Source organism: Cetorhinus maximus, chromosome 9 (genome assembly GCF_964194155.1).
Source record: "Cetorhinus maximus chromosome 9, sCetMax3.hap1.1, whole genome shotgun sequence".
NCBI lineage: Eukaryota > Metazoa > Chordata > Chondrichthyes > Lamniformes > Cetorhinidae > Cetorhinus > Cetorhinus maximus.
The window spans coordinates 25,754,745-25,777,655 of NC_135887.1; the positions used below are offsets into that span (position 1 = coordinate 25,754,745).

The 22,911-nt window shown below is 49.6% G+C and overlaps 1 protein-coding gene across 1 annotated transcript in view; it reads left to right on the plus strand.

The window, feature by feature from the left end:
- The first annotated feature begins 7,608 nt into the window (after positions 1 to 7,608).
- smg6 (SMG6 nonsense mediated mRNA decay factor) overlaps positions 7,609 to 22,911 on the plus strand; it is a 418,703-nt gene continuing 403,400 nt past the window's right edge. The window contains 3 exon segments of the mRNA XM_078548325.1: positions 7,609 to 7,791; positions 10,262 to 10,692; positions 10,695 to 12,112. Coding sequence (XP_078404451.1) covers positions 7,635 to 7,791; positions 10,262 to 10,692; positions 10,695 to 12,112 — 2,006 coding nt within the window. The 5' untranslated portion in view covers positions 7,609 to 7,634.

Below are 22,911 nucleotides of genomic sequence, written 5' to 3' on the forward strand. Positions count from 1 at the left end.
ATTATACAGCCTCTCCGCTCCCTCACAGGTAAACTTCTGCTCTTTATACAGTCTCTCCGCTCCCTCACAGGTAAACTCCCGCTCTTTATACAGCCGCTCCGCTCCCTTACAGGTAAACTCCGCTCTGCTCTTTATTCAGTTGCTTCGCTCCCTCACAGGTAAACTCCCGCTCTTTATTCAGCTGCTCCGCTCCCTCACAGGTAAACTCCTGCTCTTTATTCAGCTGCTTCGCTCCCTCACAGGTAAACTCCTGCTCTTTATACAGCCGCTCCGCTCCCTTACAGGTAAACTCCGCTCTGCTCTTTATTCAGCCACTCCACTCCCTCACAGGTAAACTCCGCTCTGCTCTTTATACAGCCGCTCCGCTCCCTCACAGGTAAACTCCGCTCTGCTCTTTATACAGCCGCTCCGCTCCCTCACAGGTAAACTCCGCTCTGCTCTTTATACAGCCGCTCCGCTCCCTCACAGGTAAACTCCGCTCTGCTCTTTATACAGCCGCTCCGCTCCCTCACAGGTAAACTCCGCTCTGCTCTTTATACAGCCGCTCCGCTCCCTCACAGGTAAACTCCGCTCTGCTCTTTATACAGCCGCTCCGCTCCCTCACAGGTAAACTCCGCTCTGCTCTTTATACAGCCGCTCCGCTCCCTCACAGGTAAACTCCCGCTCTTTGTACAGCCTCTCCACTCCCTCACAGGTAAACTCCCGCTCTTTGTACAGCCTCTCCACTCCCTCACAGGTAAACTCCGCTCTGCTCTTTATACAGCCGCTCCACTCCCTCACAGGTGAACTCCCGCTCTTTGTACAGCCGCTCCACTCCCTCACAGGTAAACTCCCGCCCTTTGTACAGCCGCTCCACTCCCTCACAGGTAAACTCCCGCCCTTTGTACAGCCGCTCCACTCCCTCACAGGTAAACTCCCGCTCTTTGTACAGCCGCTCCACTCCCTCACAGGTAAACTCCCGCTCTTTGTACAGCTGGTCTGCTCACACTCTTTGTACAGTTACTCCACTCTTTAACCAGCCACTCCATTCTCGCTCTTTTTTGTTGCTTCACCTTTATTATTTATTTAATTTCCCCCTATCCTTAAGTTACTAATTTAATAATAATCAACAAATGATAGTTACTGAGCTGCTATTTTAAATCTAAAACAAAGGTAAAAGCTGAAATACTCACCAGCCAATCACCTACCTGCTCTCCTGTGATGTCACTCTTTGTTTTTTCAGTGTTGGTTGAATCGCTGTTTGGGGGGTGGGGGGATCTCTGTCTCTCTCCCCCCACCCTTTATTCACTCTCTCCCCCCACCCTTTATTCACTCTCTCCCCCCACCCTTTATTCACTCTCTCCCCCCACCCTTTATTCACTCTCTCCCCCCACCCTTTATTCACTCTCTCCCCCCACCCTTTATTCACTCTCTCCCCCCACCCTTTATTCACTCTCTCCTCCCACCCTTTATTCACTCTCTCCCCCCACCCTTTATTCACTCTCTCTCCGCGCTGTTTACACCCAGGGCCGCTCTCACTCCTGCCACTGATAGTGACAGGAACGAGTTTCAGAGTGTGCACTACAATAATGTATATGAGTTGGGCCAAGGAAAGCTAGTGCTGGCAGGACACATTTACCACTGAGGGTCTGTGCCATGCTAGCTGACTGCTCTCACCAGAACATTTTTAATGAAAGTGTTTTGTCAGAAATCTGCCACTCAATCCAGATGGTGTTAAAAGGCCGTGAGTGAATTAAATTCTGATTGTGATCTGTCAGGTACCTGTGCAAAGCACGTATAATACTCTTCCAATTATCCAACTCTACTTCAACTTTACAGCTTCATTTCTTGATCAGGTTTCCTCCAAACCCATTGTAACCAAATAAATGTAAGCAGCAGATGTTTCCTGAACTACAAGGGTTATGAATCAGATTGGTCTCTGAGTGTCTTTGGAGAATTTACTGCTCTGTAGCCCTACCCATTGAAGCATTGGCATTACAGTCAGGAGACTTCACTACAGACTGGAACTGATTATTAATTGCAGATAACTCATAGAAGAAGCATCAGATGCACCAGGTATGTTTGGGACATGTTGGCTTAACTCCTTCTGCAGTTACTTTCAGACCTGTCTGAAATAACCCATCCCTCTGACCGGCTGGCTGGCAGGGTTCCAGCTGTGAGTGTAGTCCTCAGCTCCATGGCAAGTCTGGGAACAGATTTACTTCAGTTAAATCTCTGTTCTATATCAGATGGAGTTTCAGAGAATTGGTCACAATCCAAGATATCATCTGTGTTTGCAGTAGTACTGGAAACAGCCAAACAGATCAGGCACTCACTGTCCTCCATTCCCTCTGCAATAACCTACAGCTGCCAATTCCATTATTGACTTTGACCCAAGCCAGCTCTCCATCGGATGAGAAATCCCAAAGTGATGACTCAAGTGCAGCATAAACGTGGTGTGAGTTGCTGGTAAACCAATCTGCAGCTGGAACCTAACCCTAGGCCCTAAGCACTGGAATTTTTTCTCTAAACCTCTCTGCCACTCTCCCCTATGAAACACTCCTTAAAAGCTACCACTAAGCTTTTGATTATCTTTCTTAACAGCTCCTTTGGATGCTAGGGGTCCTGTGTGGTTTGATAATGCACCTTGGGATGTTTTTACTATGTTAAAGGCTCCATATGATAGACCTGAACTGTTAACCCTGTTTCTTTCTCCACAGCTGTTGCCAGACCTGCTGAGCTTTTCCAGAAATTTCTGTTTTAATTTGAGATTTCCGACTACTGTCATTCTTTGCTTTCGTACCAATGGTGCAACTTATGTCAACATTTTAGTATAATTTGGTGCCACTTAGGTGCTTGTCTTGGCTCAGTAGGTAGGACCCCTTTCAAGGCAAACCTCAGCAGACCAGGAACATCTCCTATTCAACCTAACTGGTATTTATAAAATTCTTAGAGAGATTGACACGGTAGATGTTGACAGGCTGTTTCCCTTTGGATAGGCTAGAATGAAGGGGTCAGAGTCTCAAGGTAAAAGGTCTATGGTGAAGAGAAATTTCTTCACTCAGAGGGTTGTGAATCTTTGGAATTCTCTGCTGCAGAGAGCTGTGGATACTCGTTTGCTGAGTATATTCAAGACAGGGGTTGATAGATTTTGGGCACTAAGGGATATGGGGATAGTGCAGGAAAGTATAGCTGAGGTCGAAGATCACCCAGGATATTGAATGGGGAAGCAGGCACGAGGGGACAAATGGCCTCTTCCTGCACCTATTACTTAAGTTCTTATTCTCACAAATTGCCAAACTGCCATGCTGGGATGTGAATCATAGACAGAATCACAGAAAGTTTACAGCACAGAAAGAGGCCACTTGGCCCATCGTTTCTGCACCAGCTGAAAAACCAGCCACCCAGCCTAATCTCACTTTCCAGCATTTGGTCCGTGGCCCTGCAGGTTAGGGCACTTCAGGTGCATATCCAGACACCTTTTAAATGAGTTGAGGGTTTCTGCCTCTACTACCCTTTCAGGCAGTGAGTTCCAGACCCCCACAACCCTCTGGGTGAAAACATATTTCCTCATCTCCCCTCTAATCTTTCTCCCAATCACTTTAAATCTCTTCCCCCCTAGTCACTGATCTCTCTGCTAAGGGAAATAGGCCCTTCCCATCCACTCTACCCAGGCCCCTCACTATTCTCTACATCTCAATCAAATCTCCCCTCAGCCTCCTCTGTTCCAAGGAGAACGACCCCAGCCTCTCCAACCTTTCCTCATAGCTGCAACTTTCCAATCCTGGCAACATCCTCGTAAATCTCCTCTGTACACTCTCGAATGTAATTACATCCTTCCTGTAATGAGGTGACCAGAACTGCACACAGAAGGAAGGGACAGAGAGAAAAAAATCTAAGAATACACCAACAGTCAAGACTAAATGTTACAAAGATAACAAAAAGACAAAACTAAAGGCTCTATATCTAAATCCACGGCAGATGGTGGAATTTGAATTCAATAAAAAATATCTGGAGTTAAAAGTCTAGGCACTAGTCTAGTAAAAACTCATCTGGTTCACTAATGTCCTTTAGGGAAGGAAATCCGCCGTCCTTACCCAGTCTGGCCCACATGTGACTCCAGACCCACAGCAATGTAGCTGACTCTTAAACGTCCTGTGAAATGGCTGAGCAAGACACTCACTTGTATCAAACCGCTAAAAACAAGCCAATAAGGAATGAAACCAGTTGGACCACCTGGCATTGACCTAGGCACTGGAAATCAGTACTGGGGAAAGTGGGGGCTGTACCATTGGGATGGTCTACACCTGAACCCTGCTGGGTCCTGTGTTCTGGTGAGCTGCATAACTAGGGAAGTAAAGAGGGCTTTAAATTAAACTCAGCCTGGTCAAACCAGCAAAGTCTATCTGGACTCATGTTCTCTGCATTATTAATTGAGTAATGTAATGATTTACACTACTGTACATCTGATTTGATCTCAGTTGAGGTCTATGATGTGAGACAATGTTTGGAGGAGGTCAAAGAGCATCTAGACCTCTACCTCGCAGAGGGTGAGCATCAACTCGCAGACACTTCTGGGACCTACCTCTCCCTGGACCATGACCCCACCACTGAACATCAAGCCATTGTTTCCAGGACTGTCACTGAGATAAAAGCAAAAAACTGTGGATGCTGGAAATCCAAAACAAAATTAAAAATACCTGGAAAAACTCAGCAGGTCTGGCAGCATCTGCGGAGAGGAACACAGTTAACGTTTCGAGTCCGTATGAGTCTTCAACAGAACTAAGTAAAAATAGAAGAGAGGTGAAATATAAACTGGTTTAAGGTGGGGTGGGACAAGTAGAGCTGGATAGAGGGCCAGTGATAGGTGGAGATAGCCAAAAGATGTCATAGCCAAAAGGACAAAGAGGTGTTGAAGGTGGTGATATTATCTAAGGAATATGCTAATTAAGGGTAGAAAGCAGGACAAGCAAGGTACAGATAGCCCTAGTGGGGGTGGGGGTGAAGGAATTGAAATAGACTAAAAGGTAGACATAAAACAATGGATGGAAATACATTTTAAAATAATGGAAATAGGTGGGAAAAGAAAAATCTATATAAATTATTGGAAAAAAAAGGGGGGGATCGGAAAGGGGTTGGGGATGGAGGAGAGAGTTCATGATCTAAAATTGTTGAACTCAATATTCAGTCCGGAAGGCTGTCACTGACCTCATCACCTCTGGAGATCTTCCCTCCACAGCATCCAACCTCATAGTCTCCCAACCTCGGACTGCCCGCTTCTACCTACTACCCAAAATCCACAAACAGGACTGTCCCGGCAGACCGATCGTGTCAGCCTGTTCCTACCCCATGGAACTCATTTCTTGCTATCTTGACTCCATTCTCTCTCCCCTTGTCCAGTCCCTTCCCACCTACATCCATGATTACTCTCACGCCCTATATTATATCAACAATTTCCAGTTCCCTGGCCCCAACCGCCTCCTCTTCACCATGGACATCCAATCCCTCTACACCTCCATCCCCCACTCACATGGTCCAAGGCCTCTCTGCTTCTTCCTCGAACAGAGGCCCGAACAATCCCCATCCACCACTACTCTCCTCCATCTGGCTGAACTTGTTGTCTCACTGAACAATTTCTCCTTAAACTCCTCTCACTTCCTCCAAATAAAAGGTGTGGCTATGGGTACCCGCATGGGCTCCAGCTATGCCTGTCTCTTTATGGGGTATGTGGAACATTCCTTGTTCCAGTCCTACTCCGGCCCCCTCCCACAACTCTTTCTCCGGTACATCGATGATTACTTCGGTGCTGCTTCATGCTCTCGTCTGGATTTGGAAAAATTTATTAATTTTGCTTCCAATTTCCACCCCTCCATCATTTTCACATGGTCCATCACTGACACTTCCCTTCCCTTCCTTGACCTCTCAGTCTCAATTTCTGGTGATAGACTGTCCACCAATATCCATTACAAGCCCACCGACTCCCACAGCTACCTCGACTACAGCTCCTCACACCCCGCTTCCTGTAAGGACTCCATCCCATTCTCTCAGTTCCTTCGCCTCCGTCGCATCTGTTCTGATGATGCCACTTTCAAAAACAGTTCCTCTGACATGTCTTCCTTCTTCCTTAACCAAGGTTTCCTACCCACAGTGGTTGACAGGGCCCTCAACCGTGTCCGGCCCATCTCCCGCGCATCCACCCTCACACCTTCCTCTCCCTCCCAGAACCATGACAGGGTCCCCCTTGTCCTCACTTATCACCCACCAGCCTCCGCATTCAAAGGATCAAAGGGCCATTTCCGCCAAGTCCAGCATGATGCCACCACCAAACACATCTTCCCTTCACCCCCCCTGCGGCTTTCCACAGGGATCGTTCCCTCCGGGACATCCTGGTCCACTCCTCCATCAACCCCTACACCTCATCCTTCTCCCATGGCACCTTCCCATGCAACCACAGAAGGTGCAACACCTGCCCCTTTACTTCCCTACTCCTCACTGTCCAAGGGACCAAACAGTCCTTTCAAGTGAAGCAGCATTTCACTTGCACTTCCCTCAATTTAGTCTATTGCATTCGCTGCTTCCAATGCGGTCTCCTCTACATTGGAGAGACCAAACGCAGACTGTGTGACCGCTTTGCGGAACATCTTCGGTGTGTTTGCAAGCATGACCCAGACCTCCCTGTCGCTTGCCATTTCAACACACCACCCTGCTCTCATGCCCACATGTCCATCCTTGGCCTGCTGCAATGTTCCAGTGAAGCTCATTGCAAACTGGAGGAACAGCACCTCATCTTCCGACTAGGCACTTTACAGTCTTCCGGACTTAATATTGAGTTCAACAAATTCAGATCATGAACTCTCTCCTCCATCCCCACCCCCTTTCTGATCCCCCCTTTTCCAATAATTTATAATTAAAAAAAATATATATTTTTCTTTTCCCACCTATTTTTAAATTTATTTCAATTTATTGTTTTATCTCCTCATTTTAGCCCATTTTGATCCCTTCACCCCACCCCACCCCCACTAGGGCCATCTGCCATTTGCTCGTCTTGCTTTCTACCCAAGCACATTCCTTAGCTAATGTTACCACTGTCAACACCTCTTTGTCCTTTTGTCCATGACAGCTTTGGCAATCTCTCCTTTGCCTCCACCTATCACTGGCCCTCTTTCCAGCTCTGCCTGTCCCACCACCCCCCCCCCCCCCCCCAACCAGCTTATATTTCACCTCATTTCTATATTTCCTCAGTTCTGATGAAGAGTCATATGGACTCGAAATGTTAACTGTGTTCCTCTCCGCAGATGCTGTCAGACCTGCTGAGTTTTTCCAGGTAGTTTTGTTTTTGATCTAGAAGACAAGTTCCTGATCTAGGAAACTCGTCGTAGATTGTTACGGGTTGCGAGAGGAAATGCTGAAAACATAAAACCAGATATTCTCTGGGTTAGAATACAGAATAGAAATTAGCAAAGGTGAGAGGAGGAGGAAGCAGTGAGTTTCTGCAGATTTGGTTGGAGTGGTTGTGTTGACTCCCAGTTGCAGCTCTGGCTGCTGTTTGCAGCCTGCCGCTGGGGGGCAGCGACGATCCGCGCTTTCACCCTCGGCGGCCGCCGTCTGCCGCCACTTGCTGCACTCTGGGTAATGTAGTCCGCCGCTACCACAAGATGGCGGACTGTCTGGAGCGGGTCCGAGTGTCCGAGGCTGAGCTTAGGGAATTGGCCCGAAACCTCAGCACCGCGGCGGCCCGTACCGGTAAGAAACGCCCAGGGGACAGCGCTGGACACGTGGAGCCGCCGGGAACCGGCGCCGAGTTCTTGTCCGGTTAGTAACTCGGGCCCGGGCCCGGGCCCACAGGCTGGGGACAGCGCGGGCGGCAGTAACGGACCCGGGCAACCGGCTTCCCCCCGCCCACTCGTCCCCCTCCCCCACCCCCCCATCACTCCCCCTCCCCCCCATCACTCCCCCTCCCCCACCCCCCCATCACTCCCCCTCCCCCCCATCACTCCCCCTCCCCCACCCCCCCATCACTCCCCCTCCCCCACCCCCCCATCACTCCCCCTCCCCCACCCCCCCATCACTCCCCCTCCCCCACCCCCCCATCACTCCCCCACCCCCCCATCACTCCCCCTCCCCCACCCCCCCATCACTCCCCCTCCCCCACCCCCCCATCACTCCCCCTCCCCCACCCCCCCATCACTCCCCCTCCCCCACCCCCCCATCACTCCCCCTCCCCCACCCCCCCATCACTCCCCCTCCCCCACCCCCCCATCACTCCCCCTCCCCCACCCCCCCATCACTCCCCCTCCCCCACCCCCCCATCACTCCCCCTCCCCCACCCCCCCATCACTCCCCCTCCCCCACCCCCCCATCACTCCCCCACCCCCCCCATCACTCCCCCTCCCCCACCCCCCCATCACTCCCCCTCCCCCACCCCCCCATCACTCCCCCACCCCCCCATCACTCCCCCTCCCCCACCCCCCCATCACTCCCCCACCCCCCCATCACTCCCCCTCCCCCACCCCCCATCACTCCCCCTCCCCCACCCCCCCATCACTCCCCCTCCCCCACCCCCCCATCACTCCCCCTCCCCCAACCCCCCATCACTCCCCCACCCCCCCATCACTCCCCCTCCCCCACCCCCCCATCACTCCCCCACCCCCCCATCACTCCCCCACCCCCCATCACTCCCCCACCCCCCCATCACTCCCCCTCCCCCACCCCCCCATCACTCCCCCTCCCCCACCCCCCCATCACTCCCCCACCCCCTCATCACTCCCCCTCCCCCACCCCCCCATCACTCCCCCTCCCCCACCCCCCCATCACTCCCCCTCCCCCACCCCCATCACTCCCCCTCCCCCACCCCCCATCATTCCCCTCCCCCACCCCCCCATCATTCCCCTCCCCCACCCCCCCATCACTGCCCCTCCCCCACCCCCCCATCACTCCCCCTCCCCCACCCCCCAATCACTCCCCCTCCCCCACCCCCCATCACTCCCCCTCCCCCCCATCACTCCCCCACCCCCCCATCACTCCCCCTCCCCCACCCCCCCATCACTCCCCCCTCCCCCACCCCCATCACTCCCCCTCCCCCACCCCCCATCATTCCCCTCCCCCACCCCCCCATCACTCCCCCTCCCCCACCCCCATCACTCCCCCTCCCCCACCCCCCATCATTCCCCTCCCCCACCCCCCCATCACTCCCCCTCCCCCACGCCCCCATCACTCCCCCTCCCCCACCCCCCCATCACTCCCCCTCCCCCACCCCCCCATCACTCCCCCACCCCCCCATCACTCCCCCACCCCCCCATCACTCCCCCACCCCCCCATCACTCCCCCTCCCCCACCCCCCATCACTCCCCCTCCCCCACCCCCCCATCACTCCCCCTCCCCCACCCCCCCATCACTCCCCCTCCCCCACCCCCCCATCACTCCCCCTCCCCCACCCCCCCATCACTCCCCCTCCCCCACCCCCCCATCACTCCCCCTCCCCCACCCCCCCATCACTCCCCCTCCCCCACCCCCCCATCACTCCCCCTCCCCCACCCCCCCATCACTCCCCCTCCACCACCCCCCCATCACTCCCCCTCCCCCACCCCCCCATCACTCCCCCTCCACCACCCCCCCATCACTCCCCCTCCACCACCCCCCATCACTCCCCCTCCCCCACCCCCCCATCACTCCCCCTCCCCCACCCCGCATCACCCCCTCCCCCACCCCCCATCACCCCCACCCCCATCACCCCCTCCCCCTCCTCATCCCCTCCCCCTCCTCATCCCCTCCCCCTCCTCATCCCCTCCCCCTCTCCCCCCATCACTTCCCTCTCCCCCCATCACTCCCCCTCTCCCCCACCCTTCTCCCCTCCCCCTCACCCTTCTCCCCTCCCCCTCACCCTTCTCCCCTCCCCCTCACCCTCATCCCCTCACCCTCATCCCCTCCCCCTCACCCCCTCCCCCTCACCCCCTCCCCCTCACCCTCATCCCCATCACTCCTCTAACCCCCCTACCCCCTCCCCATCACCCCCTCCCCCATCACCCCCATCACCCCCTCCCCCATCACCCCCTCCCCCATCACCCCCCTCTCCCTTCCCCTCCTGCCCCCCCCCCCCCCCCCCCCCCCCACTCATTCAGGCCCTCCCTTCCTCTTACCTCATCAACCCTCATCCTTCACCTGCCCCCTCTGCCTCCCCGTTCCTTTCCTCCCCCCCTCATCCCCCACCTCCCAAATTCATGTTCTTATAAGTGTGTCTTGGTTTGTGTGACTATTGTAACAGTACACTCTGCTTCCTTTGCAGACCTTCCCAAGGAAATCAAGGAGCCAAGACCACGGAAAGACAACAGGCGCCCTGATATTCAAATTTATCAGCCTGGCGTTTCCAGACTGAGAAACAACAGACAAAAAGTGCCACAGTTGGAAACTTCAGCAAAGGAGGAGAGAGATGGGAAAGATCTTGGTGGATATAAGGAAGTTCAGTGTCAGACTGTACCAAAGAGAAGCTGTACCTTGGCTACTGAGGGCCACAGTAATGGCAGCAGTAACCAGGGATGTGCCAACAGGAATGGACAGCTGAATAGAAATGAGGAGGAAGATCTTAAATGGGCTGACGAGCAAATTGTGATGAGCTCTAACTCCAATGCTGTTGGGAAACAATCAAAGAGGGTCAAGAAACCAGATCGTCAGATCTACCAGCCGGGCAGACGTGTGCAGGTGCTCAACAAGGAGAGCTGGTGAAGAAAGTGGAAGAGCTGAGGCTGACGGATGAGAGTAAGAATGTCTGTGCTGAAGAGGAGAATACTGAAACTGAAGATAAAGGCAACCAGCAAGACCGAGCAAAGATTCAACCAATTGTAGAGGTGAAACTTGGCAAAAGAGAAAAGGGGAGGAGGGGAAGGAAAGATGCTGCAGATCAGGGGAACAACTTTGCAGAAGAACCTGAAAACAGCCGAATCATTCGATCCCAGGCAAGACCAGAGAAAGCTGGAGGGCCCTCCAAGCGCTATTCCAGGTCTGACAAGCGCAGGGGTCGTAACCGGACCTGCAGTACAAGCTCTGCAGGGAGCAACAACAGCTTGGATGGGCCTCCGTCCCAGCATGGACCCCCTGATGGAGAAAGGAAGAAAATGGGAGTGAAGGAAAGGAAAACAGCTGCTGAGAGAAAAGAAAAGTTGAGACCCTGCAAGCAGATTTCAATCTCGTCAACTGATTCTTTGGAAGATGACTGTGCTGAGGAGAACAGAAATCGTGCCTCACTAAAGAGCCCCGAAAAGCTGAAAGGCTTCAAGAAAGAATGGGCGCTTGGCAGAAACTCTGAGGGCTCAGAGTGCTGGAACAGGGAGAGTAAATCCTCACTCACTGAAACAAGCAGCAGGGCGGCTATAATAGCAAAGCAAAACTCTGAGGAAAAGAGCAAAGGGAGAGGTAAATTGTGCAGGATTGAGGCAAAACCCAACCTCTCAGCAAGCAAGCTGAGTCATAGCACCGAGAAAAGGGAGAAAGTTGAGGAGCCCAGGGGGAAGGGTCGGGGTATATTGGTCCTGCCTGCCAATACCGATCTCTCTTCCACAGCACCTGGCTCTCCTGATTCTCCACAAATGGGGACAAGACTTCTGTTTGGTCGAAGTTCTCGGAGCCGAGGCCGTGGTGGGACATCGCGTAGACTGTGGGATCCCAACAACCCAGATCCGAAACCTGCGCTGAAGAGCCAGACTGCTCAGCTCCACTTCCTGGACACTGATGATGAATGCAGTTCATCCTCTCAGGGAGAAACCTCCTACTCCTTTACACATCCAGCTCCCACAGCATACTATAAATTCCAGAACTCAGACAATCCGTATGGTTATTCCAGAGCTGCGGTGCCTGGCCCTCAGTATCCCTATGGCCCTTATGCAATGCCGTACCAGATGAGTGGCAATAGCAGCATATATCCGGCGACATATTATCCAGGCTACCCAACTCCCCAGTTCCTAGCTCCCTATCAGGGTGGGCAGCTGAACCCAGAAGACATGGAGCAGCATGTGCGGACCCTACAGCAACAGGAACTGGGGAAGCTGCTGCGGATGGCAGATAACCAGGAGCTGCAGCTCAGTAACCTGCTCTCGAGGGACAACATCAGTAAAGACGGGCTCGAGAGGATGGCTCAGCTCAGGTGAGGACCATCCCCATAGCTTTGTTTGTTTTTCAATCCTTTTCCATTTGAGCTTCCTCTTCCTCCTATGGGCATCATTCCCAGATTGCTAGCTAACCATCCTCCCATCTCCTGTACTTCAGGCTGTTTGAGCCTAGACAGCTGGTGTAGGCAGATTGCAGGGCCATTCAATTGATCAAACTAAGCCACCCCACCTTACCTGACCAGAGGGAACTGTCCAGGAGCCCCAGAGGCAAACCAGAGAGGCTCAGTATAACATAAAGTAGCAGGGATTTTAATCAGGTGGTTTGATGACCCAAAACTAATTAATTTCCTGATTTACATCTGGTCAGACGTCATTAGCAAGTTTTGATGAAAAGTCCTGACTGTTCATCTCAGCTCTGCCACCTAACCACAAAAGCAGTTTAATTTATACATTGGTTCAGATTAAACTCTGATAATGGAACAAGTAGGATCAAACTGGGGAAAAACTGTACAGGCTAATCATTGTGTTGAATGTTTAAGAGTTAGGTCTGTGTTGGGAGGACTGTTTTCTGGGTAAGTAAGCTCTATGGCCTCCCTCATTTTTTATTCATTTACGGCATGTGGGCTTTGCTGGCTAGGCCAGTTTTTATTGCCCATCACTAATTGCCCTTGAGAAGGTGGTGGTGAGCTGCCTTCTTGAGCCACTGCAGTCCCTGTGGTGTAGGTACACCCACAGTGCTGTTAGGAAGGGAGTTCCAGGATTTTGACCCAGTGACAGTGAAGGAACAGTGATATATTTCCAAGTCAGGATGGTGAGTGACTTGGAGGGGAACTTCCAGGTGGTGGTGTTCCCATTTATCTGCTGCCCTTGTCCTTCTAGATAGTAGTGGTTGTGGGTTTGGAAAGGTGCTGCCTAAGGAGCCTTGGTGAATTCCTGCAGTGCCTCTTGTGGATGGTACACACTGCTGCTACTGTGGTGGTGGAGGGAATGAATGTTTGCGGCTGTGGTGCCAATTAAGCGGTTGCTTTGTCCAGGATGGTGTCGAGCTTCTTGAGTGTTGTGGGAGCTGCACTCACCCAGGCAAGTGGAGAGTATTCCGTTACACTCCTGACTTGTGCCTTGTTGATGGTGGACGGGCTTTGGGGAGTCAGGAGGTGAGTTACTCGTCGCAGAATTCCCAGCCTCTGATCTGCTTTTGTAGCCACAGTATTTGTATAGCTAGTCCAGTTCAGTTTCTGGTCAATGGTAACCCCCAGGATGTTGCATGTCCTTTGTGATTTGCCTCATAAAAGATAGCATCTGACCATAAGATTATGTCTGGAGTGAAGGAAGACCCGTTCACACTCCATCCAGAGTCCACAATGGTTGTTCTGTCATGGTCGCTGCCCCCAGCTGTTCATTCCCTCTGCTATCTTCCTTTCCCATGCAAAAACAAAATCCAGTATTGCTGGTAATTTCTCTCCAACCCTCAGCCTCCCTTTGTAACACATACCAACCCTGATCTCTTTAAAGATCTTCATTTCCTCTTCCTATGACTGGGACTCTGTCACGGCCACCCTGTATTGGAGATGGTGTTGCTGATCTTGTACCTTGGGTCAGGGTTTTGAATTTTGACTTGCACTTATGAGAGCTGAATGTTCAGAATTACACACATTTAAAGGGACATTTTGATATCAGTTAATACCATTTAATCCAGAGATCAGCCCTTTAGCTTGAGGTGCTTGTTATTTTTATCTGTGCAGAGTGAAGGGCTGAAATTCAGCTTCTGAATAAGTGTGTGTCTGAGTTAGGTAGAAATCGTGAATGGTTTTGGAGAAATTAGTGGCAGCCTTAAGACCATAAGACATAGGAGCAGAAGTAGGCCATTTGGCCCATCGAGTCTGCTCCGCCATTCAATGAGATCATGGCTGATCTGATAATCCTCAACTCCACTTTCCTGCCTTTTCTCCATAACCCTTGATTCCCTTACTGATTAAAAAAATGCCTATCTCAGCCTTGAATATACTTAACGACCCAACCTCTACAGCCCTCTGTGGTAAAGAATTCCACAGATTCACTACCCTCAGAGAAGAAATTCCTCCTCATCTCTGACTTAAGTGGGTGCCCCCTTACTCTGAGATTATACCCTCTGGTCCTAGACTCTCCCACAAGGGGAAACAACCTCACAGCATCTACCCTGCCAAGCCCCCTAAGAATCTTATATGTTTCAATAAGGTCGCACCTCATTTTTCTAAACTCCAGTGAATACAGGCCTAACCTACTCAACCTCCTTATAAGAAAATCCCTCCATACCTGGGATCAACCTAGTGAACCTTCTCTGGACTGCCTCCAATGGCAATATATCTTTCCTTAGATAAGGGGACCAAAACTATTCATAGTATTCTAGGTGTGGTCTAACTAGTGCCTTGTATAGTTTTAGCAAGACTTCCCAATTTTTATACTCCATTCCCTTTGAAATAAAGGCCAACATTCCATTTGCCTTTCCTATTACCTGCTGAACTTGTGTGCTAGCTTTTTGTGATTCATGTACGAGGACCCAAAAATCCCTCTATGCTGCCGCTTTCTGCAGTCTTTCTCCATTTAAATAATATTCAGCTCCTCTATTCTTCCTGTCAAAGTGCATAACCTCATATTTTCCCACATTATAATTCATCTGCCAAGTTTTTGCCCACTCACTTAAACTGTTTATATCCCTCTGTAGACTTTGTGTCATCCTCACCACTTGCCTTCCTGCCTATTTATGTGTCATCCGCAAACTTGGCGATAATACATTCACTTCCCTCATCTAAGTCATTAATATATATTGTAAATAATTGTGGCCCCAGCACTGATCCCTGTGGCACTCCATTAGCTACAGGTTGCCATCCTGAAAATGCCTCCCAAATCCCAAATCTCTGACTTTTATTAGTTAGCCAATTCACTATCCATGCTAATATGCTACCCCCAACACCATGGGCTCTTATGTTATTAAGTAGCCTTATGTGTGGTACCTTATCGAATGCCTTTTGGAAATCCAAATATATTACATCTACTGGTTCCCCTTTATCTATCCTGCTCGTTACCTCCTCAAAGAATTCTAATAAATTTGTCAGGCATGATTTCCCCTTCAAGAAGCCATGCTGACTCTGATTTTTTATATTATGTATTCTAGATACTCTGCTATTACATCCTTTATCATAGACTCTATTTGTGTAGCTACTTCCTTTAATATCCTAGGATGTAACCCATCAGGCCCAGGGGACTTATCGGCCATTAGCATTACTAGTTTCCTTGGTATTTTTTCTCCAGTGGTAGTTATTGTATTTATTTCCTCCCTCCATTTTGCCCCTTGATTATTTAGTATTTTTGGAATGCTATTAGTGTCTTCTACCGTGAAGACTGATGCAAAGTATTTATTCAACTCTTCTGCCATTTCCTGGTTCCCCAAAATTATTTCCCCAGCCTATGTTCACTTTGGCCTCTCTCTTCCTTTTTATATATTTAAAAAAGCTCTTACTGCCTGTTTTTATATTACTTGCTAGTGTACCCTCAAAGTTTATATTCTCCCTCTTTATTATTTGTTAGGTCATCTTTTGTTAGTTTTTAAAATGTTCCCAATCCTCTGGCTTGCCACTAACCTTTACCACATCATATGTTTTTTCTTTCAATTTGACTTCTTTCGTTAGCCATGGTTAGTTTATCCTCTTCCTAGAATCCTCCTTCCTCACTGGGATATATCTTTGTTGTGAGTCTTGCAAACGTCTGCCATTGCTCATCAACCGTCTTTTCTGCTAAACTCCTTTTCAAGTCCACTCCAGCCAACTCTGCCCTCATTCCTTTGTAATTACCCTTATTTAAGTTTAGCACAGTTGTTTGTGACCTAAGTTTCTTACACTCAAACTGAATGCTACAATCTACCATATTATGGTCATTGTTTCCTAGGGGATCTTTTACTCTTGAGATCATTTATTAAACCTGCCTTATTGCACACTACCAGACCCAAAATTGCCTGATCCCTGGTTGGATCCACAACATATTGTTCAAGGAAACTGCCCCAAATACATTCAATGAATTCTTCCTCTTGGCTACCTCTGCTAATCTGATTTTCCCAATCTAAATGAAAATTTAAGTCATCCATGAATAAAGTACTTCCTTTTCTACATGCCCTCATTTTCTTCTGATTTATTCTCCGTCCTACAGTGTAGCTACTGTTAGGGGGCCTATGGACTACGCCCACCAGTGTTGTCTTCCCCTTGTTATTTCATACCTCCATCCATATGGATTCTACATCTTCAGATCCAAGATCATTCCTTGCTATCATACTTTTTCCATCTCATACTTACAAAGCTACCCCACAACCCTTTCCTTCCTGCCTGTCCTTTCGAAAAGTCACATACCCCTGAATATTTAATTCCCAGCTTTGATCTCCTTGTCTTTGTAATGGCTATAAGATGGTACCCATTAACCTCTATTTGTGCTGTCAATTCAAGTAAAGAGCCATTAATTTTGCCTTTTTACCATTTTTTTCCCCCATTGACCCTATTTGCTGCTTTTTTTAAAGTTTGTACACTCTGTCCCTTCCTATCACACCCGGGGTATCTTAACGAAATAGCTGCCCTGCAATGATACCACATCCTTTTGCTTTGCAATCCTATGTATCCCCTCTCCAGAACCCTCCCCCACCATTTAGTTTAAAGCCCTCTCTACAGCCCTAGTTATTCAATTCGCCAGGACACTGGTCCCAGCACGTCAAGTGAAGCACGTCCCACCAGAACAGTTCCCTTCCACCCCAGTTCTGGTGCCAGTGCCCTACGAACTGAAACCCATTCCTCCCACATCAATCTTTGAGCCACGCATTTAACTCCTTGACTTTATTTATACTATGCAAGTTTGCCTGTGGCTCAAGTAGTAATCCCGAGATTATTACCTTAGAGGTTCCGCTTTTTAATTTAGCTCCTAACTGTTCAAATTCTTTGAACAGAACCTCCTTTCTAGTTCTATCAATGCCGTTGGTACCAACATGGATGACGACAATTGGATCTCTCCCCTCCCACTCCAAGTTCCTCTCCAGCTCTGAGGAGATGTCCTTAACCCTGACACCGGGCAGGCAACACAGCCTTCGGGACTCACGCTCATGGCTGCAGAAACAGTAGCTATCCCCCTAATATACTGTCCCCTACGGCTACTACGTTCCTATTTTCTCCCCCCACTTGAATGGCTCCTTGTACCACGGTGCTGTGGTCAGTTCGCTCATCCTCCCTGCAGTCCTTGCTCTTGTCCACACAGCTTGCTAGAACCTTGTAATTGTTGAACAGTTGCAGGGGCCGAGGCTCCTCGAATGCTACCCCCTGGGTCCCCAAACCTGCCTCACCTGCAGTCATACCCTCCTGTCCCTGATCACAGACCAAATTGGAATTACCTAATCTGAGGGATGTGACCGCCTCCTGGAGCAAAGTGTCCAAGTAACTCTCCCCCTCCCTGATGTGGAGCAATGTCTGCAGCTCAGACTCCAGCTCCTTAACTCAGATCCATAGTTCCTCGAGCTGCAAACACTTACTAAAGATGTGTTTGCTCTGGATCACCTTGGTGTCCAGCAGCAGCACATCACCTGCCCTGCCATCACTATTGTATCTTATTTAATTTATTAATTAATTACTCTAGTATCCCTGCTCTTTACTTTTGAAGAATCCCCTGCTCTTTACACTTTATTGTAACTTTTTTCACACCAGCATTGATCTTATATTTAAGCTATTTTTAGGAAAAAGAAAAAAAAAGACCAGAGATCTAAACACAAACTAAAGACCTTACTTTTACTTTATAGACTAGAAATACTCACCAATTCTATTCGCCAGTCAGCTGCTCTCTGCGCTCTTTAATGGACTCTCGTCTCTCTCTCCGCACTCTTTAATGGACTCTCATCTCTCTCTCCATGCTTTTTAATGGACTCTCGTCCCTCTCTCCGTGCTCTTTAATGGCCTCTCGTCTCTCTCTCCGCACTCTTTAATGGACTCTCGTCACTCTCTCCCTGCGCTCTTTAATGGACCCTCGTCTCTTTCCCGCCACGCTCTTACAAGGACTTTCGTCTCTCTCTCTCACCTCTGTCTCTCTGTGCTCTTTAATGGACTCTCATCTCTCTCTTTGTGCTTTTTAATGGACCCTCGTCTCTCTCCCTTTGCGTTCTTTAATGGACGCTTGTCTCTCTCTGCGCTCTTTAATGGACACTTGTCTCTCTCTGCGCTCTTTAATGGCCTCTCGTCTCTCTCTCCGCGTTCATTAATGGGCTCTCGTCTCTCTCTCTGCGCTGTTTAATGGACTCTCGTCTGTCTCCCTTTCCCTCTCCCTGCGCTCTTTAATGCACTCTCATCTCTCTCTTTCCATGCTCTTTACTGGACTCTCGTCTTTTTCCCTCCGCGCTCTTACAAGGACTTTCGTCTCTCTCTCTCACCTCTGTCTCTCTGTGCTCTCTTTAATGGACTCTCATCTCTCTCTTTGTGCTTTTTAATGGACCCTCGTCTCTCTCCCTTTGCGCTCTTTAATGGATGCTTGTCTCTCTCTGCGCTCTTTAATGGACGCTTGTCTCTCTCTGCGCTCTTTAATGGCCTCTCGTCTCTCTCTCCGCGTTCATTAATGGGCTCTCGTCTCTCTCTCTGCGCTGTTTAATGGTCACTCGTCTCTCTCTGCGCTCTTTAATGGCCTCTCGTCTCTCTCTCTCTCTCTCTCTCTCTCCGCGCTTTGGGTGTTTTACTATGCTTTTAATGGCCTCTTGTCTCTGCGTTTATTAATGACCTCTTGTCTCTCTCTCCGCGCTGTTTAATGGTCTCTCGCCTCTCGCTCTCTCCGTGCTCTTTAATGGTCTCTTGTCTCTCTCTCTCTCTCCTCGCTCTTTCATGGACTCTTGTCTCTCTCTATCTCTCCCTCCCTCTCTCTTCTCTGTCTCTCTCTGCGCTCTCTAATGGACTCTCGTCCCTCTCTCTTGTGCTTTTTAATGGACTCTCGTCCTTCTCTCCGTGCTTTTTAATGGACTCTCATCTCTCTGCATTCATTAATGGGCTCTCGTCTCTCTCTCTGCGTTGTTTAATGGTCTCTCATCTCTCTCTCTCTCTCTCCGTGCTCTTTAATGGCCTCTCATCTCTCTCTCTCTCCGCGCTCTTTAATGATCTCTCGTCTCTCTCTCTCTCCGCGCTCTTTAATGATCTCTCGTCTCTCTCTCTCTCTCTCCGCGCTCTTTAATGATCTCTTGTCTCTTTTTCCATGCTCTTTGATGGTCTCTCGTCTCTTTCTCCATGCTCTTTAATGGTCTCTCACCTCTCTCCACACTCTTTAATGGTCTCTCATCTCTTTCTCCATGCTCTTTAATGGTCTCTTGTCTCTCTCCCCGCACTTTTTAATGGTCTCTCGTCTCTTACTCCATGCCCTTTAACTTTGTACTAGTCTCATTTCAGAGCTGATGATAATCTAGGCTAGATGTTTACTTCTTTCTATAAAACACCAACTTGCATTTACATAGCACCTTTAGGATAGTAAAACGCCCAAAGCACTTCACAAGAATGATATAGGGCAAAACTTGACACTGAGTAAAAGGAGGAGACATTAGGACAGGTGACCAAAAGCTAATTAAGAAGTAGGTTTTAAGGAGCACCTCAAAGGAGGAGATAGAGAGGCAAAGACACTGAAGCACGGAATTCCAGTGCTTCCTACCTTTGACAGCTGAAGATATGGTTGGTGAAGAAAGTGGGAGAGGCATGTGAGGCCAAGTTAGAGGAGCACGGAGGTCTTGAGAGGGTTGTGGGGCTGGAGGAGATTACAGAGATAGGGAGGGGCGAGACCATGGAGAAATTTGAAAATCAAGATAAGAATTTCAAAATCAAGGCATTCCTGGACCAGGAGCTGATGTAGATCAATGAGCACATTGATGGGTAAACAGGACTTGGTGTGAGTTATGACATGGGCAGTAGAGTTTTGGATAAGTCAGAGTTTTACAGCACGGAAAGAGGCCATTTGGCCCATTGTGTCTGCACGGGTCATCAAGCCCCTATCTACTCTAATCCCATTTTCCAGCACTTGGCCTGCAGCCTTGTATGCTATGGCATTTCATGTTCATCTAAATACTTAAATGTTGTGAGGGTTCCCGTCTCTACCACCCTTTCAGGCGGAGAATTCCAGATTTCAACCACCCTCTGGGTGAAAATAATTTTCCTCAAATCTCCTCTAAACATTCTGACCCTTACCTTAAATCTATGCTCCCTGGTTGTTGATCTCTCCACTAAGGGGAAAAGTTTCTTCCTATCTACTCTATCTATGCCCCTCATAATTTTGTACACCTCAATCAGGTCCCCCCTCAACCTTCTCTGCTCTAAGGAAAGCAACCCTAGCCTATCCAATCTCTCTTCATAACTGAAACACTCCAGCCCAGGCAACATCCTGATGAATCTCCTCTGCAACCTCTCCAGTGCAATCACATCCTTCTTATAGCATGGCGACCAGAACTGCACACAGTACTCCAGCTGTGGCAAAACTAGCGTTTTATACAGCTCCAACATAACCTCCCTGCTCTTGCCTTTATTAGTCGAGGCATTGAATACAAGTATCCCATATGCCTTCTTAACCGCCTTATCTACCTATCCTGCTGCCTTCAAGGATCTATGGACATGCACACCAAGATCCCTCTGATCCTCTGTATTTCCTAGGGTCCGACCATTCATCGTGTGCTCCCTTGCCTTGTTAGTCCTCCCAAAATGCATAACCTCACACTTCTCAGGATTAAATTCCATTTGCCATTGTTCTGCCCATCTGACCAGCCCGTCTATATCATCCTAGAGTCTAAGGCTTTCCTCCTCGCTATTTACCACACCACCAATTTTCATGTCATCTGCGAGCTTACTGATCATACCTCCTACATTCGTGTCTGGATCATTGATGTACACTACAAACAGCAAGGGACCCAGCACCGAACCCTGCGGTACGCCACTGGACACAGGCTTCCAGTCACAAAAACAACCTTTGACCATCACCCTCTGCCTCCTGCTACTAAGCCAATTTTGGATCCAGTTTGCCAAAATGCCCTGGATCCCATGGGCTCTTACCTTCTTGACCGTTCTCCCATGTGAGACCTTGTCGAAAGCCTTACTGAAGTCCAAGTAGACTACATCAACCACACTACCCTCATCTACATACCTTGTCACCTCCTCGAAAAATTCAATCAAATTTGTTGGACATGATCTCCCCCTGACAAAGCCATGCTGACCATCCCTGATTAATCCCTGCCTCTCCAAGTGGAGATTAATTCTGTCCCTCAGAATTTTTTCCAATAGTTTCCCAACCACTGATGTTAGACTCACTGGCCTGTAATTACCTGGTTTATCCCTACTACCCTTCTTGAATAATGGTAACACACTCACTGTCCTCCAGTCCTCTGGCACCTCTCCTATGGCCAGAGAGGATTTGAAAATTAATGTCAGGGTCCCTGTAGTTTCCTCCCTTGCCTCACATAGTAGCCTGGGATACATCTCATCTGGACCTGGAGATTTATCCACTTTTAAGCCCGCTAAAACCGCTAATACGGTTTCTCCCCCTCAATGCTAATTTGTTCAAATATAACACAGTCCCCCTCCTTAATTTCTACACCTACATCATCCTTCTCTACAGTGAATACAGATGATGGTGGCGCCTGGGACAGATAATATCCCAGATGCCACCATCACCATCCCTGGGTATATGCTGTCCCACCGGCAGGACAGACCCAACAGAGGTGGCGCCACAGTGGTATACAGTAGGGAGGGAGTTGCCCTGGGATTCCTCAACATCGACTCTGGGCCCCATGAAGTCTCATGGCATCAGGTCAAACATAGGCAAGGAAAGCTCCTGCTGATTACCATGTACCACCCTCCCTCAGCTGATGAATCAGTGCTCCTTCATGTTGAATACCACTTGAAGGAAGCACTGAGGGTGGCAAGGGGACAGAATGTACTCTGGGTGGGGGACTTCAATGTCCATCACCAAGAGTGGCTGGGTAGCACCACTACTGACTGAGTTGGCTGAGTCCTAAAGGATGCAGCTACTAGACTGGGTCTGTGGCAGGTGGTGAGGAAACCACCAAGAGGGAAAAACATACTTGACCTCATGCTCACCAACTTAGCTGCCGCAGATGCATCTGTCCATGACAGTATCGGTAGGAGTGACCACCGCACGGTCGTTGTGGAGACAAAGTCCCGGCTTCACATTGTGGGTACCCTCCATCGTGTTGTGTGGCACTACTACCATGCTAATGGGATAGATTTTGAACAGATCTAGCAACTCAAAACTGGACATCCATGAGGCACTGTGGGCCATCAGCAGCAGCAGAATTGTACTAGAACACAAACTGTAACCTCATGGCCCGGCTTATCCCCCACTCTACCGTTGCCATTAAGCCAGGGGATCAACCCTGGTTCAATGAAGAGTGCAGGATGACATGCCAGGAGCAACACCAGGCATACCTAAAAATGAGGCATCTACCCTGCTATGTGGAAAATTGCCCAGGTATGTCCTGTACACAAAAAGCAGGACAAATCCAACCCGGCCAATTACCACCCCATCAGTCTATTCTTGATGATCAATAAAGTAGTGGAAGGGGTCATCAACAGTGCTGTCAAGCGGCACTTGCTTAGCAATAACCTGCTCACTGATGCTCAGTTTGGGTTCTGCCAGGGCCACTCAGCTCCTGACCTCATTACAGCCTTGGTTCAAACATGGACAAAAGAGCTGAACTCCAGAGGTGAGGTGAGAGTGACTGCCCTTGACATCAAGGCCGCATTTGACAGAGTGTGGCATCAAGGAGCCCTAGCAAAACTGGAGTGAATGGGAATCGGGGAAAACT